Raw genomic sequence first — 13,913 nt, 5'->3', positions numbered from 1 at the left:
GTTCAGGCTACAGTAGATGTAATGAAAGCCGGTCTTCTTCGTGATGACTTCTGGTTGGAATAAGTGTCTGGCATGAGTCATCTAACATTTTGAGTTTAATGTAAACCATGCTTGTATTTCCACATCATCTAAACAAGTTCTAGACAGGGTTATGTACAGTGCTGTTGTTTTGATGGCTTCATTGCCAAAACTCTTGATCACCAACAGACTAACCTGAATGGTAAAATAATTCCTGTGTGACATGTTCAAGACAAAAACACAGACAAGAGGCTGAGAATTTTAACAACTATTTATTGTTCTTGAAGTATGTAACAAAATAATTGCTATGAATAAAAACAGCATTTTTGCTTTGTACAACTAAGTAAAAATGTTTACAGACAAGCAACACTAATTGTACAAAAATAATGGTAACATCGATACACAATAACAAAAAAAAGGTAAAAACGATAAAGAACAGAACATCCTCACGTCAGTGTGCAAACCGTTTATACAGATGGACACGCCCCCTTTCTTAGGCAACGAATCCCGATAAATTATTTAAATAGCATTTATCTACACACTCACACACACACGCAAATCAACCTCTCACAAACAGCTAAGACAAAACAGAACAATAATTTATCCGCTAGAAAGAGCATTGGACATACATAATAAAGCAAAATTATTTGTAAAAACTCTCCCATTGTACTGTCTCTTTCACTGGGGTAGATCACGGGATTGGGAGTTGGGTTGTGTGTTTTTAGAAGAAATGTCATACTATTTACAGCTCATGCTACAGTAGCAGTAAGATGTCCATCGTTTCAAAAGCATATGAAAAAGTACTTAGGTGGTGTTTGTGTTTGATCAAATTATACAACAGCGATGAGGTAATATTTGTACATCAAAGTTTTCCTTTGTTTTCATCTCTCTCTGAAGAAAAGGCACACAGGTCACATACGTTTCATACTAAGTAGCCCTATCTGAAGACTTGTCTAATACCTAATTCACTGTATAGAGCAGGAGGTGATAGACATTGACGAGAGCATGCATCCTACTGCTGGCACCATTACACCTGACTGTACCTTGGGGGGAATATGGGGTGAATCTTTCGCTTTTTTAAAGTATTCCTATTTCCTTTGCTGCCTACATTGTAGGCAAGAGTCAATAAATTACATTTATTTACATAATTTTAAATTTAAAGCCTCAGAAGCTGAGGGAGATACCTCTACTGAATGTTTCTCATCAATCCATACCGAGGTTTTGACATGAGAAGGGCTGGTGTTTCAGAGGGAACACTGGGTTTGAGTCCATTGGCTCTGGCAAATTTCTGTTTAATGTGATCCTCCCATATTTTGTCACACTGGTTTGATATGCTAAGATGGTCACTTCCATCTCACCCTGAGAGTTGTTCAGTTAACCAACATCATTCTAATGCCTGCCACAAAGCCGGTGATACTTGCAACCTTGTGTGCTCAAGGAATAGCTAATGTAATTTTGTAATTTTGTCTGCACAATACATCTCTATATGGATTCTTAGGAAAATGGGTAAGTACGCAATTTCTTGTTGCATCTAAAACCAGTCTTCCATATACAAAAACACAAACATCCACAACATAATGTTCCTCCTATTTCATACTCACTCCCAACATTTTTTTTTTTTTTAAATCACAAGCCATCCTAACAGAAAACAAAGAAGCAAAAAAAAAAAAGATGTTATTGCTTTCTTCATTCTTTGAGTCCTCAGAGTCGTATCACTCAGAATCTACATCCTGGCAGATCTGGTATAGCAAAGGGAATATTTCATCAGTCTTTTCTTTGGGATGTCCATCCAGAAAGTAAGGTAGAAAGGCACAAAGGCAGAAGAAGAGAGAGAGAGAAAGACAGAGAGAGAGAGAGATGTAAAGGTTTGGAAGTGCATAGTCGTCTATGGGGAGCCGTTCCCGCACAGAGATGAATGAGGTCTTTCAGAGAGCAAGAAAGCAGGGAGAGCTGGGATAGAAAGGTGTTGGTCTCCCATTGGCAAAGCTAGAGGGCATGGGGGTGTTTTTTTCCCCCCAGCTCTCCCTGCTCTGGGTGGATGGTAGGGGTGGGGGGAGAAGGGGCTCTCTGATCCTCAACTGGCAGTCAGCCGGTTGGTTCTCTGCCCAAACCAGCTTCAAGTTACCCTGAGGCTGACCACACGCCCTTCGCCCCGTCCGGGTGTGCGTGCCGCAGAAGAAAGAGTCGCGGAGATAAATCGGTCCCTGGACTTTGCATCGGAATACATAAGTTCATACTTTATACAGAAAGGTGCATTCCTCAGAGCTTCCTGCGCCGTGCATTTATGCATCTGTAAAAAAGAAAAAGAAAAAAGAAAACAGAGGAAAACATGATTAGTTTGATTACTCGTCAAAACAAGTTATTTGATCATTATTGATTGATTGATTGATTTTCTATACAGTAGGGAATTGCGAACAAACCCAGCAAACATTTTGACATTGAATAGATGTTGACAATGGCTTACACCAACCATTCAGTTTCCAAAGCTGTTTAAATATGAATTTTTACCATGCCACATTATAATGTGAAAATTTTATGCTTGTTTGGGTTGATGTTGACGTCATGTAAAGGGTTGGACAGGGTTGGTCTAAGGGATTGGACGTGGCCACCAAATACTTGCTGGGAGATTACTTTTGCAATCACATTTTGATTTGATTTTATATAATTTCCTTACCTCTGCATTCATACTTGAGGTCTGAGAAGTATACCATCTCTTGTGAGAAGACAAAAAGACCTAGTCTGCCACCTGCATATGTCTTGTCATAGATGCTACCAGAATCTGCCATGATCTTCTTGCCCTCATACATCACAACTCTGTAGGGATCAAGGGAAAAGGAAAGTTAGTCAGATACACAGCTGAGGATCCTTATTATTTAAACCACAAAAAGCTTGAACCACTTGCATAGAGTAAACTTCCGATCTCTTTTCATCTCTACTAGGACTAATTGATACCGTCTGCCTACCTAATATGTCCTGTTCTTGGTCTGTGGATCAGATGCCATCTGTAGGCAGTGAAGTCTTTCCATCCAACATTCTTAGGGTCGTGCCAAAGAGTGCGGACCTAAAGCGTGGAGAGATAAACAGACATGTTTAACTTTTCACATAATGCCATTCAGAGATAAAATTGGTTCTTTGGGGGCTAGAACCTCTCCATAAAATCCATGAGATGTGTTACCTGTCCTGGGGTGTTCCCTGTGTGCCAGAGGGCGTTCCTGAGATGCTCTCCTGGGCCAGTGGTGGAATTGACCACTTTGATGGACAGGCCAGAGTAGCCCTGGGCCTTGGTGGGTTTATTTGACCAGTAGGTCTGTGTGATCTGCTTCCACATCACCACGTAGAACCTGGAGCTGGACTGGTAGCCGAACACAAAGCCGGCGTAATCATCATCCCTCTCTGTGTTGATGAAGAATGTCCCGCTGAAGTCAACTGCGTTGAACTCATCATAACCTGGTGAGGGAAAAATTGCAAGTTAGAGACTAACATTTTAACATCGAGGCTGTATTGTAGTTGACAAAACCTAGAACTTAGGTGTTCTACCTGTCTAAATCATATGTTCAAAATCATGTAGATAAAACTGACCACACTGATTTGCATTGTGCAGTTACATAGCACTGCAAATCAAAATGAGTTCCACATGTTACTTACCGACAGCGATGCCAGGGTCGCAGTTGACAGTCTGGACCAGCTCTTTGCCCTGGTGGCGGACGACCCAGTTGGGGTCGATCTGGGAGGTGCCTTTGGGATCCAAGGGAACCATCTGGAACTTGCGGAAGTCTGTCTCGCTGATGTCGAAGTTCTCCGGACACACGTCGTAGATGTCAGGCACGTTGTCTTGGTCAAAGTCGTCTTTGCAAGCGTCTCCACGGCCATCACCTGGTAAATATATATATATATATATTCATTAATGATAATGTCCTGGAAAGACCTGCAGGCATGCTATTATTTTTAGCCCAGCACAAACACATCCAGTTCATCTCATCGCCCAAGCCATATGAGCTGAGCTTATTGCTGGATCAAAACCGTGCAGGACAAACCAGATCTGTTCAGCTCGAACCACGTTCCATAACACTCACCATCAGAGTCCAGCTGGTCAGGGTTGAAGGCCAGTCTGCAGTTGTCCTTGTCATCAGGGATGCCATCATTATCGTCATCATGGTCGCAGGCGTCTCCCTTGCCGTCCTTGTCATGGTCGGCCTGGTTGGCGTTGGGGATGTAGGGGCAGTTGTCCAGGTTGTTCTGGTGTCCGTCCTCATCGATGTCCTGGTTGCTGTCACACTTGTCTCCAACACGGTCATCGTCTGAATCCACCTGTAACGGTGTGAGTACGATGTTAACATTTTGGCGACATTAGCGTTTTGACTTAATATACAGCTCGAAGGGGGAATCTAGCATTAGTACGCTAACGTTAGTGATTACATTCCACCACTCTCATTTCATTTCACCGCGGTGCTGTTCGACAGCCCTTTATCTTTCATCTCCTCTCCTCCCCTGCTTTCATTAAGGACTTTCCTTAGGCTCCAGTCACTCTTTGCCTGTAAACCTGCCAAGCTCAATTTGTCCAAAGTCTGTCGGCAGTTTTCATCTCCTGACAATCAAACATCCCTCCACACGACTGTCTTGCTCCTCCTACTCCAATCTGTTTGATGAGCACCGCCAGCCTCCCCAGCGAATAGCGAAGGCATGCTAGCCATGCTTGACAGGACTAGACAGAATAGGGGCAAGGGGGCAAGAATGGAAGGAGGTAACAGGAGGGATGGGATGTGGGGATTTAGGTGACTATTTAGAATCAAAATGGCACTATAAAAGATCTGAATAGGACCACAACATTTGCAGAATGCACTTTGCTGCACTTGTTTGTACTCTTTGGAACAACAAATGGAATAATATAGCTGCTTGCAAGTTCAGACTTGTCTGTTTGGGCCTTTAATTGCAGTGTGCGATTCACTCTTTTGAAGACCACATGTTTGTGGATTTGGACCTCCCCCCTCCCCCTTTACTGAGTCCCGTTGTTCAACACATTCCTACTCCTCAGTGTAGCATGGCACAGGTGGACTGGGCAGGCCCGTGGTGTGCCGATGGGGCACGCACACAGCCCAGGGCCAGCCCATTCCACAGTAATAACCAGCCCAGGGCCTCTCTTCCCTCGCATCAGCCAGATCAGCTAATGTCAATGAGCCATTGAAAAGGCCCCTAGCCCCCCACCACGCCTTATTGAACTGATGTGCCCTTGAGCTGTGCATGGGATTTGCTCCATCTTCGCATTGCGTGATAAAGCTTAGACAACCACACAGGGCTAATCACCGAGGCTCTGTCTCAATTGAAAGAGAGATATATGCTCAGCTCTAGAGAAAGGCAGGGGGATCAATGTGGATTATTGTTGGTGGGTGAGGTGGAAGGAAATGGGGAAGGGTAGTGTGTGTTTTGTGTGTGTGTGTGTGTGTGTGTACACACCTGATCAGGATTATGTTCCAGAGGGCAGTTATCGCACATATCTCCCACCCCATCCAGATCTGTGTCTCTCTGGTCAACATTGTACACATAGGGACAGTTGTCCTTTTCATTCAGAATGCCTGTGGAATGAATGGACATATGTTAAAAGCCAGTAGCTCATGGTTGAAGTTTATCATATGTTTTTAAAAAGCATGATCTTCCTCCAACATGTTTCGAGCACCATTTTTATTAATGTTTCAGGTCCTCACCATCTCCATCAATGTCCACAGCACAGGCATCTCCCTCTCCATTGTTGTCTGTGTCTGTCTGGTCTGGGTTGCTATTGTAGGGGCAGTTATCACAGCGGTCACCCACGTCATCGCGGTCATAGTCATACTGCCTGGGGTTGTAGATGAAGGGACAGTTGTCCTATTTCAGAGAAAGAGAGAGAGAGGGAGGGAGGGAGTGATGAGGAGAATGGATATATTTCCAGGTGCAGTGCTTGTCATTTGCTGTGGCCTGAGTGGATGTATTTACAGGGAGGGAGAGATCCGGGATGAAAAGGTGCTTTATTTTTAGGCTCTGTCCCAAATCTAATGTTGGGTTTAGCTGGGCATACTGTAGCTCCTTCAGAGTTGTACCTCTGTGTTGGAATTTGAGGTTTTGGCTCAGACCGGGGAGAAACATTTGCCTTCCTGCTGCAACCCCCAGCCCCCCCTAGCCCCCTAGGCCCCCTTTCCACCTGCCGTCTTATTAGACAGCATGAATGATGAATATAAAATCACAGTCACAGGTTACGTGAACACACACACTCGCTCCCTTGTCCATTGTACTGGCCATAGCAGGAGATTTCCACCTACCCTATCATCAGGAATGCCATCGTTGTCATCGTCATTGTCACAAGCGTCTCCAGTGCCGTCCTTGTCGTAATCTTCCTGTCCAGAGTTAGGGAGGTTGGGGCAGTTGTCCTGCAGAACAGACAACATAAAGTCAGACGCTGCGTATATCACAGTCAGAGATCATAATAATCATACATACTCTAGGCTTCATTTGACTTTTACTCTGCAAAATCTTGCCAATACCAACAGTTCTTTCAGTGACTTTCCCTCACATAACATTTCGAGCCTTGCTGTTCCACCACTACCTACCTTCTTGCAGTGGTAGGTGGCGTTCTCCACACACACCAGGTCAGCGTTGGGCCATCCGTCCAGATCTGTGTCTTCTCCGCAGATATGGCCGTTCCCAGCGTAGCCGGGCTTGCACTCGCAGCGGAACATGGGCTCGGCGAAGTGTCCGAGGTAGTTGCAGCGGGCGTTCTTGTTGCAGTCGTGGCTCCCGTCGAGGCAGGGGTTACGGGGCGTGCACACCTGGAGGAAGAGAGGAGAGGAGAGATTGATGACAGTCCGTCTGAATTCATGACATTCTGTTCGTGGCTCCGAGGAGGTCTGAAAGGCAGGCATTCATCAGATGAACGTGGTCGCGCACGGCAGACGCAAGCGTAAATCTGCCTTGGAGCAACTGTTTCTGTTATCAGTGTTTGTCATCCGTCAGATCGACTTGTAGATCTACTTGTCATCAATCAGATGAACTCATAGATATGGCAGGGCCTTTGCCCTCTGCTGTGCTCTGATTGGCAGCTCCACAGAAAGACAGGACTGTACTTGCCTGTTTCTTAGCGGCAGCCTCCTCCACGCCCTTGCCGAAGGGCTGGGGTCCGGAGTAGCGGGGTGGGCAGGGCAGGCAGTTGTAACCGGGGTCTGTGTTCTCACAGCGGTGCACACCGTTGAACTCAAAGCATGCGTCAGGGACCTCCTTGCACTGTTTTTAGGGTAAAAGCAACAATGAAACCATTTGTGATTGTTAAATTGGAGTGTTGGTAGTTGTTACAATATGCAACAAAATGGGTAGCCTAATAAATCGTAATACAAAGGAATTCTTACCTCATCGACATCCTTGCACTTGATACCATTGCCGGTGTAGCCAGTTGGGCACTTCCCACACTTCCAGGAGCCATCAGTGAAGCTGGTGCACTTGGCTCCAGCAAAGCAGGGGTTGGACAGACACCCATCTGAAAAAACAATGTTGACTCATAAGACAAGACTCAAGACACAGCATTTAAAAGAGCCCTAGTATCATACAGATGTAACTCAAATGTAGAAGCTTTGCTAACGGTCAAAATGCCTCACCAATGGGACAGGTTTTCTTATTGCACAGCTGGGTATCCTTGGCATCGCCAAAACACTCTTTGCCATCGTATTTTGGCGCAGGGTCGTTGCACAGGCGCTTACGGGTCTGGGTGCCGCCTCCGCAGGTGACAGTGCAGGTATCCCATGGCGACCAGGGTCCCCAGTTGCCATTGACTGAGGGAGACAAGGAAGAGACATGTTACATAATGAATTTCCGCCCTCGTCTTATAGGACACATAGATGCAGACAGCCAGTCATGTTAACTATAATGAAAATGAGCATCAAATAGTGGGCCTTACTGGGGCATGGAGACTTCTGACACTTCTCGGTTTGCCGGCCCTCTCCCTCGCAGTCCTTGCCTCCCAGCTGGGGGGTGGGGGAGTTGCAGAGGCGGATACGGGTGATGACGCCGGCGCCGCAGGTGACGGAGCAGGATGACCACGGTGACCAGTGGCTCCAGCTGCCGTCCTGCTTGACTGAACGTCGCAAAGAAAGGTCAAAAGTCAGTCATAAGTCATGAGCTACGTGTGTGTTGCTCTAACCATTGAACACTATCCACTCGTTCAGTTATATGTAGTTGAAGGATGAGAGTGGGTGGTGTTAACTCACAGCGCTTGTCACACTCCTGTAGGTAGCAGTCGCGGGTCTGCACAGAGGTGCCCTCACAGTTGTTGTTGATGCGGTCGCAGGAGCGCCCACGCTGCTGGATGCCCCGCCCACACGACACGGAACAATGGGTCCATTCAGACCAGGGCGACCAGCCGTCCTCTGCATAGTCACTCGCTGAGGAGGAGGGAGAGGGAGAGAAAGAGAGAGAGAGAGGGGAAGAGGGAGACAATAAAAGAGCTATTCCAGCGAGCGAGCAACCCCCCCCCCTCCCTTGGCCCTAAGTGAGGAGGGAAAGCTCTTAAAGCAGAGGGCTAATAGTGTGGATTTAGCTGGGACTTAGAGAGAGAGAGAAGGCCCTCTGTTGAGAGGAAGGGCAGAGACCAGCACACTGAGAGAGGCAGGAGAAATAGAGAGGGCCACTGTCCTCAGAACACACAGGGATGCCCCATTGACTTATGTTTTCCTAAAGAGGAAACAGATTTTGCAAACACGGCCCTGGGCATATAATGACTTCAGCAAGTGGCCGAGGTAAAGGATGAATGTGGGTCCCCCTGTTTATTTAGGTTTTAGGGAAGCATTGCAGCCCAGCCCACATAGGTATGCAGAACATGTCACTTCTCCTCATGTAGAAGATGGCTTCACTAAACAGCCAAGCAATTTTCCATCCCGCTTTAACCAATTTGGCAAATTACGCCCATTACAACTTGAAGATTCAAAGATGTTTTGGGGCATAAAGCGCCAATGTTCCAAAAACACAAGCGGCCTTTCATTTGCTGGGATGTTATTGCAGTTAAATCATCTCTAAAATTAACATGTTTGCTCTTGAATAGAAACCTTTACATCTCAGGGAATATTTGTGGATTTTGTTTTATATGGCAAATAACATTGAAATGGCTTTCTCAGTAAATGGGGCAGTGTTTGAATGCCCAGTCTGTTTTAGAAACATATATAGTCCAGTTTACAAGGGCCGTTTATACAGTAGCAAGTCTACATAACCCTGCTATTCTTTCCTATGGCTGTAGAGATTCTAACAATATGAGTAGGGCTTTAGAGAACAGGAATGATTAGTGTACTTACGTGTCCCACAGCGTGGGCAGCACTCTCCATCGGGAACAGTCGCATTAGCACAGGGGATCAGGGGGCAGGAGATCTTGCGGCAAACAGTAGCAGAGTTCTACCCAAGTACAGAGATAAAGACCATGATTAGTCATAAGCTCAAATATAAGGACATCCCCTAGTGTTGCTACACTTTTCTTCTAAATCCAGTGGATGTGGTGCTTCAATTCCCCATTTGAAAATGGAACTGAGACGCTTTGGAACGGTGTCACTGACGTAGGCTTGATTGTTATGTAAACCAACTTAAATTAGTGCATCTTTCAAGGCAATTTTAGTCCCGGACAAGGCTTAATCCATGTCCGTGCAACCATCCTATTAAGTTTCCTGCGCTACATCCGAGTTTGTCCAGGTTGACCGTGCCAGAAAAACTGAAAGGCAGAATTTTGGCTGGAAACGGAGCCCCCTGCGGACAGCCACCTGCCTACTGGGTCAGGGGAGGGTGGGAATGAGGCCAGAGTCCTAATAATGGAGGTTAGTTTCACTTTGGAGCTGCACTGGGCACTGAGCCCCGAACAAGTAAAGCCAGCCTGCCAGCACAACCTGTGTGGGTACACTGTGAATGACTCAGGAATAGATAAAAAAAAAAACCTCTCTCTCCCCATGCATGCTAATGTCCTCCCTGCTCCCTGATCTGATCACTGACAGAGATGGGAAGGGGAAATAGGGACAACTGGTATAAGAGTAGAAGAGGGAATAAAGACTTATCGTGAAATGCAGAGGGATTCTACCCCCCCCCAAGGTATTCTTCACCTGAACCCACCTCTCCTTTCCACTTGTCTGGGCCAAGGTCTTGCTCTTAATTAGAGGCAAGGCACTGCTAAAAGTCTGGTCAAGTCCCTCTAGGCCGCACTAGAGCTGAACTTCTGAGCTGTATAGACTCCTCATTACAACAATAAGTGCTGTTGGCCCGCTGCCAGGCCTTCACACCACTACCAATTACTGACTGGATGAGCTGAGTGATGCTGAGTGTGTGTGTGTGTGTGTCTCAATGTGTGTCTTGGGCATGGTTGTCTTTATGTGTGCGTGTGCGTGTACAAACAAGTTGGTCATAGTGTGTGTCCACTCACACGTGTGTTGAAGTACTTGAGACACACTATACACACTGGAGAGACTTACTTGACAAGTGCACTCGGTGCAGTCATCCACCGTCCACTCGGCCCTGTTCTTGTGGACGATGCCATTGTGGATGCAGACACCGCTGTGAATGCCGATGCGGTTCTTAATCAGCTTGTTCTCGTCGGTCTGGGCGGGGGAGGCAGGAGACAGACAGGGAAAAAGAAAGATAGCAGTGTGAATACGGTGCGAAGAGTTTTTTATGTGGTCATACCCAGCAAGTATTTGAAGGATCAACCCAAATGAGCACAAAAAATTCACAATATTCATACTAAAGCAGCTTTGGAAACTGTTTTGAACTGATATCACAAAGATATTTTGCTCCTTTTTTTTGGCGCTACATTTACACAGGTTTTCAATGTTGGTGCAGGCCATCATATCAACATCTATTCAATGTTTTACTCATGTTTGCTGGCTATTCACTGCATATTATCTGCATAATGCCTCAAAAGGCTCCTTGTTTTCTTCTTGAATGGAATTTCAAATAATTCCCAACCCCAGTTTGGTTAACAATAAACAAGCTTTCAATTACAGGAGAAACCTTAACAAAAGAATATTTACCATATTTCTCTCACTGAATATAATGAATATTGTGAAAGGAAATTATTTTGATGGACCACTGTACAGAGGTGGTGATGGCAACCCATAGAGCACACACATCAAACAGACAGACAGGCAGCAGAAACAGTAGGCAGACATTCCCTGGGTTTCCTCCTCACCAGTTGGCGGAGTTCATTGGACAGCTCCTTGACCACCACCCCAAGGCCCTTCAGCTCCTTAAACATGCTGGCCAGGTCCTCGCAGGAGAAGCCACAGACCATCTGCAGGTCTTAACCAGGGGAGAAACACACAGGGTGAATGTTAATGAATGGACTGTCTAGGTAAAGTTTTTCATGCCCTGTAACTGTAAATACTGTGAAAACCAATTATTCTTACTAGGTTGTTATTATTCTATTCTATTCTATTCTATTCTATTCTAGTTTAGTCCAGTCAGTCTAGTGTAGTCTAGACTGGAGTTTAATCACCAGATGTGTAGCTGTGGGTGGGTTAACAGGGTATAATGGGAAGTCCACATGTCACAGCCACAGCAACAGTGTTTACCTTTAGTCTTATGGCCGGTGTACTCAGTTCTGATGGCCGAGGAGCCGTTGAGGTTCTCCAGGATCATGGTGTCAGTCGGCATGGCTGAAGGAGGAACAGAGGCATAAATCAACCACAGCAGACTCATCTGAGCCACAAGCAGACTCTCCTTAACGGTTCATTTAGTGATTTAAGTGCATTAGAGAATAAGGATATTTGTTCTCAGGGTGTCACATGTTCACACACTCCTGAATTACAATGAAAAGTAATGAGTTAATGCAGCCCAGCCCAGTGGACATACTTCAACACAATACACAGAAATATTTGCAAACTGGCAATCCTCCATGGCCAGTGGTAAACAACTTCCCAGTGAGTGTTTCGTGTAGACAACATCAGGCCTATTAGGCGCCTATACATATTTCTTTGATAAGGACTTGCTGTGATTTGGCAACGGAGAAGGCAGCTGAGTGATGAGTAAACACACAAGATGTCGCGGTTATGATTACTCACAGTTCTGGCATCCCTTGTTGCGCAGGATGGCGTCCAGAGTCGTTCCAAACACAAAGCGCACGTTTTGCAGCACCCCCTGCAAGTATCAATGTGCAGTTTAGCGCTGTGTAACAATAAATGAACTCTCTCAACATTGCATCACACAGAAAGCATTAGACGAATCATCATATTAAGTTCTACATGTGCGTATTTTGCGCGTTTGGATAGGTTTTACGCACTTTTACGCATTAGAATTCCAAACTAATCCCTCGGGTGACAGCATTTAAAAAATACATCAGACTTCACTGGCATCATAAATCAATCCCCCCAATTTATCATTCAATCTCCAGCCCATAAAGTCTCGTGCTCTCACCATAAATCTGTCTTTCACGGCTCCTTTGCCAATCCGGAGCTGCGCGCTGGCGGGAGTCTCCTGCGTCAGGATGCTCTGGATGGGCGCATCCAGCTCGGCGGTGTTCACCTCCTCGCATCCAGCGTACAGCTGCGCCCGGTCCTCCTGCACGAACAGCGTGATATTCTTCCAGTGGCCCGTGGCCAGATCCACATCTTCGACGGAGACCACCTGCTGCTTGTTCTCGGTGGAGAAAACTATGTCCAAGGTGTTCGCCTTGCCGTTGGAGACGATCTCGAACACGGGTCCGGAGCCGTCCTGCTTCTCCACGGTCAGGAGGCTGCCGCGGGTCCGTTTGAACTGCTTGAAGTTGAGCAGCAGGAGGAATCCCCGCTCGGCGTGGATGGAGTCGATCAGGTCCCTAAAGGCGCTCTCGGGGACCGGGGGGATCAGGTCCGGGTTGAGGATCCTGTAGGCGGGGCTGTACGGGTCGTCTCCTTTCACCAGGTTGACCCCGTGGTTCTTCTTGGGGACTTGGACGAGCTCAAACAAGTCGTACACACTATTGTCATCTCGGCTCTCTGCGGGTGAATAATAAGCAGTGAGCCTTTTGTCTGGCATTGCATCGGATTTCTATTGTTTTCACTCTGAATGAACTCTTTTGGAACCATATCTGTTTTTTTTTAAATAATGTGAAATAATATGATTTCTTTTAACATGCTGCATTCTAAATGTTCTGAAAAGTTTTTGCAAGTTCAAGTTGAATCCTGATGCCTAAAGCGCCTCTATAACTCACCTGCGACTCTTGCGCTCTCGCAGGTCCAAAGCATCAATAGCAAAAAAATCCCTGTCAGCTTCATGGTGAAACACCAACTTGCTGCCTATGAGAAACGACACAAAATCAACAATCTAAACATTTTTGAACTTCATGTCAAAGCCAAACAAAACTAGAATATCTTAAGTGAACAACAGGTTGAAAACATCTATTAAAAGTTGCTTAAATATCTGCCACAATTCAATATCTAATGCCACTGCAGCTGAAATATAAAATCAATGCATTCCTATAGGAAGATGAAAATATTCCCCACTCACCTGCTTAACGAAAACAGCAGACAAAAATAATAAAATCCCCAAATATATAGAAATCCAGCAATAATCCTCGAGAATAAATTTATATCGTTGTTTTAAATGGAGAAAAAAAGTCCAAGTGTGAAGCGCAGAGGAATAGAATATCTTGCGTGTTTCTCTATTGATGGAAAACTTGTCCTTGCTGGTGTCGGCCGCTAAAAAACTCCCTTTTTAAGCCGAGGGGGGACAAAGTGCTATTTAAATAGTTTGATGCCATTCCTAAGAAGTGGCCTCGTCCAATCACGTCGAGGAGAGAAAAAGGGACGAGCTTATCCTCTTAGCTCACAGAGAAAGGAGAGAGAGAGAGAAAAAAAAAACAAAAAAAAATACACTTTCCACTGTGGGACGAGGACCAGCTTCAGTTCTGGACTTGGACTCGTACTTTAATGGAC

At 45.7% G+C, this 13,913-nt stretch overlaps 1 protein-coding gene across 1 annotated transcript; it reads right to left on the bottom strand.

Annotated features, from left to right (window-relative positions):
• Positions 1–271: 271 nt before the first annotated feature.
• Positions 272–13,682, bottom strand: thbs1b (thrombospondin 1b). Its single transcript, XM_071925202.2, has 23 exons — positions 13,486–13,682; positions 13,190–13,274; positions 12,415–12,974; positions 12,063–12,138; positions 11,574–11,657; positions 11,192–11,301; positions 10,476–10,601; positions 9,321–9,417; positions 8,244–8,417; positions 7,934–8,110; positions 7,635–7,808; positions 7,389–7,516; positions 7,114–7,266; positions 6,597–6,815; positions 6,309–6,416; positions 5,718–5,877; positions 5,470–5,588; positions 4,092–4,326; positions 3,664–3,891; positions 3,194–3,465; positions 2,982–3,079; positions 2,693–2,832; positions 272–2,308 (listed from the first exon to the last, which is right to left on the bottom strand). Exons 2-23 carry the CDS (start codon positions 13,251–13,253, stop codon positions 2,301–2,303), a joined length of 3,510 nt encoding a protein of 1,169 aa, XP_071781303.1. The 5' UTR covers positions 13,254–13,274; positions 13,486–13,682; the 3' UTR covers positions 272–2,300.
• Positions 13,683–13,913: the final 231 nt, after the last annotated feature.

Source organism: Centroberyx gerrardi, chromosome 18 (assembly GCF_048128805.1).
Source record: "Centroberyx gerrardi isolate f3 chromosome 18, fCenGer3.hap1.cur.20231027, whole genome shotgun sequence".
NCBI lineage: Eukaryota > Metazoa > Chordata > Actinopteri > Beryciformes > Berycidae > Centroberyx > Centroberyx gerrardi.
The sequence above is the reverse complement of the archived record's forward strand: the minus strand, read 5'-3'. Positions and strand labels throughout refer to the sequence as shown.

Excerpts from the sequence above, each read along its gene's own strand:
- thbs1b (XM_071925202.2), bottom strand. The coding sequence starts at position 13,253 with ATGAAGCTGACAGGGATTTTTTTGCTATTGATGCTTTGGACCTGCGAG. Across the intron at positions 6,816-7,113 it reads AGGCTGCCGCTAAGAAACAG|GTGTGCACGCCCCGTAACCC; the intron begins GCAAGTACAGTC and ends CTCTTCCTCCAG. Across the intron at positions 5,878-6,308 it reads ATGGCATTCCTGATGATAGG|GACAACTGTCCCTTCATCTA; the intron begins GTAGGTGGAAAT and ends TCTCTGAAATAG.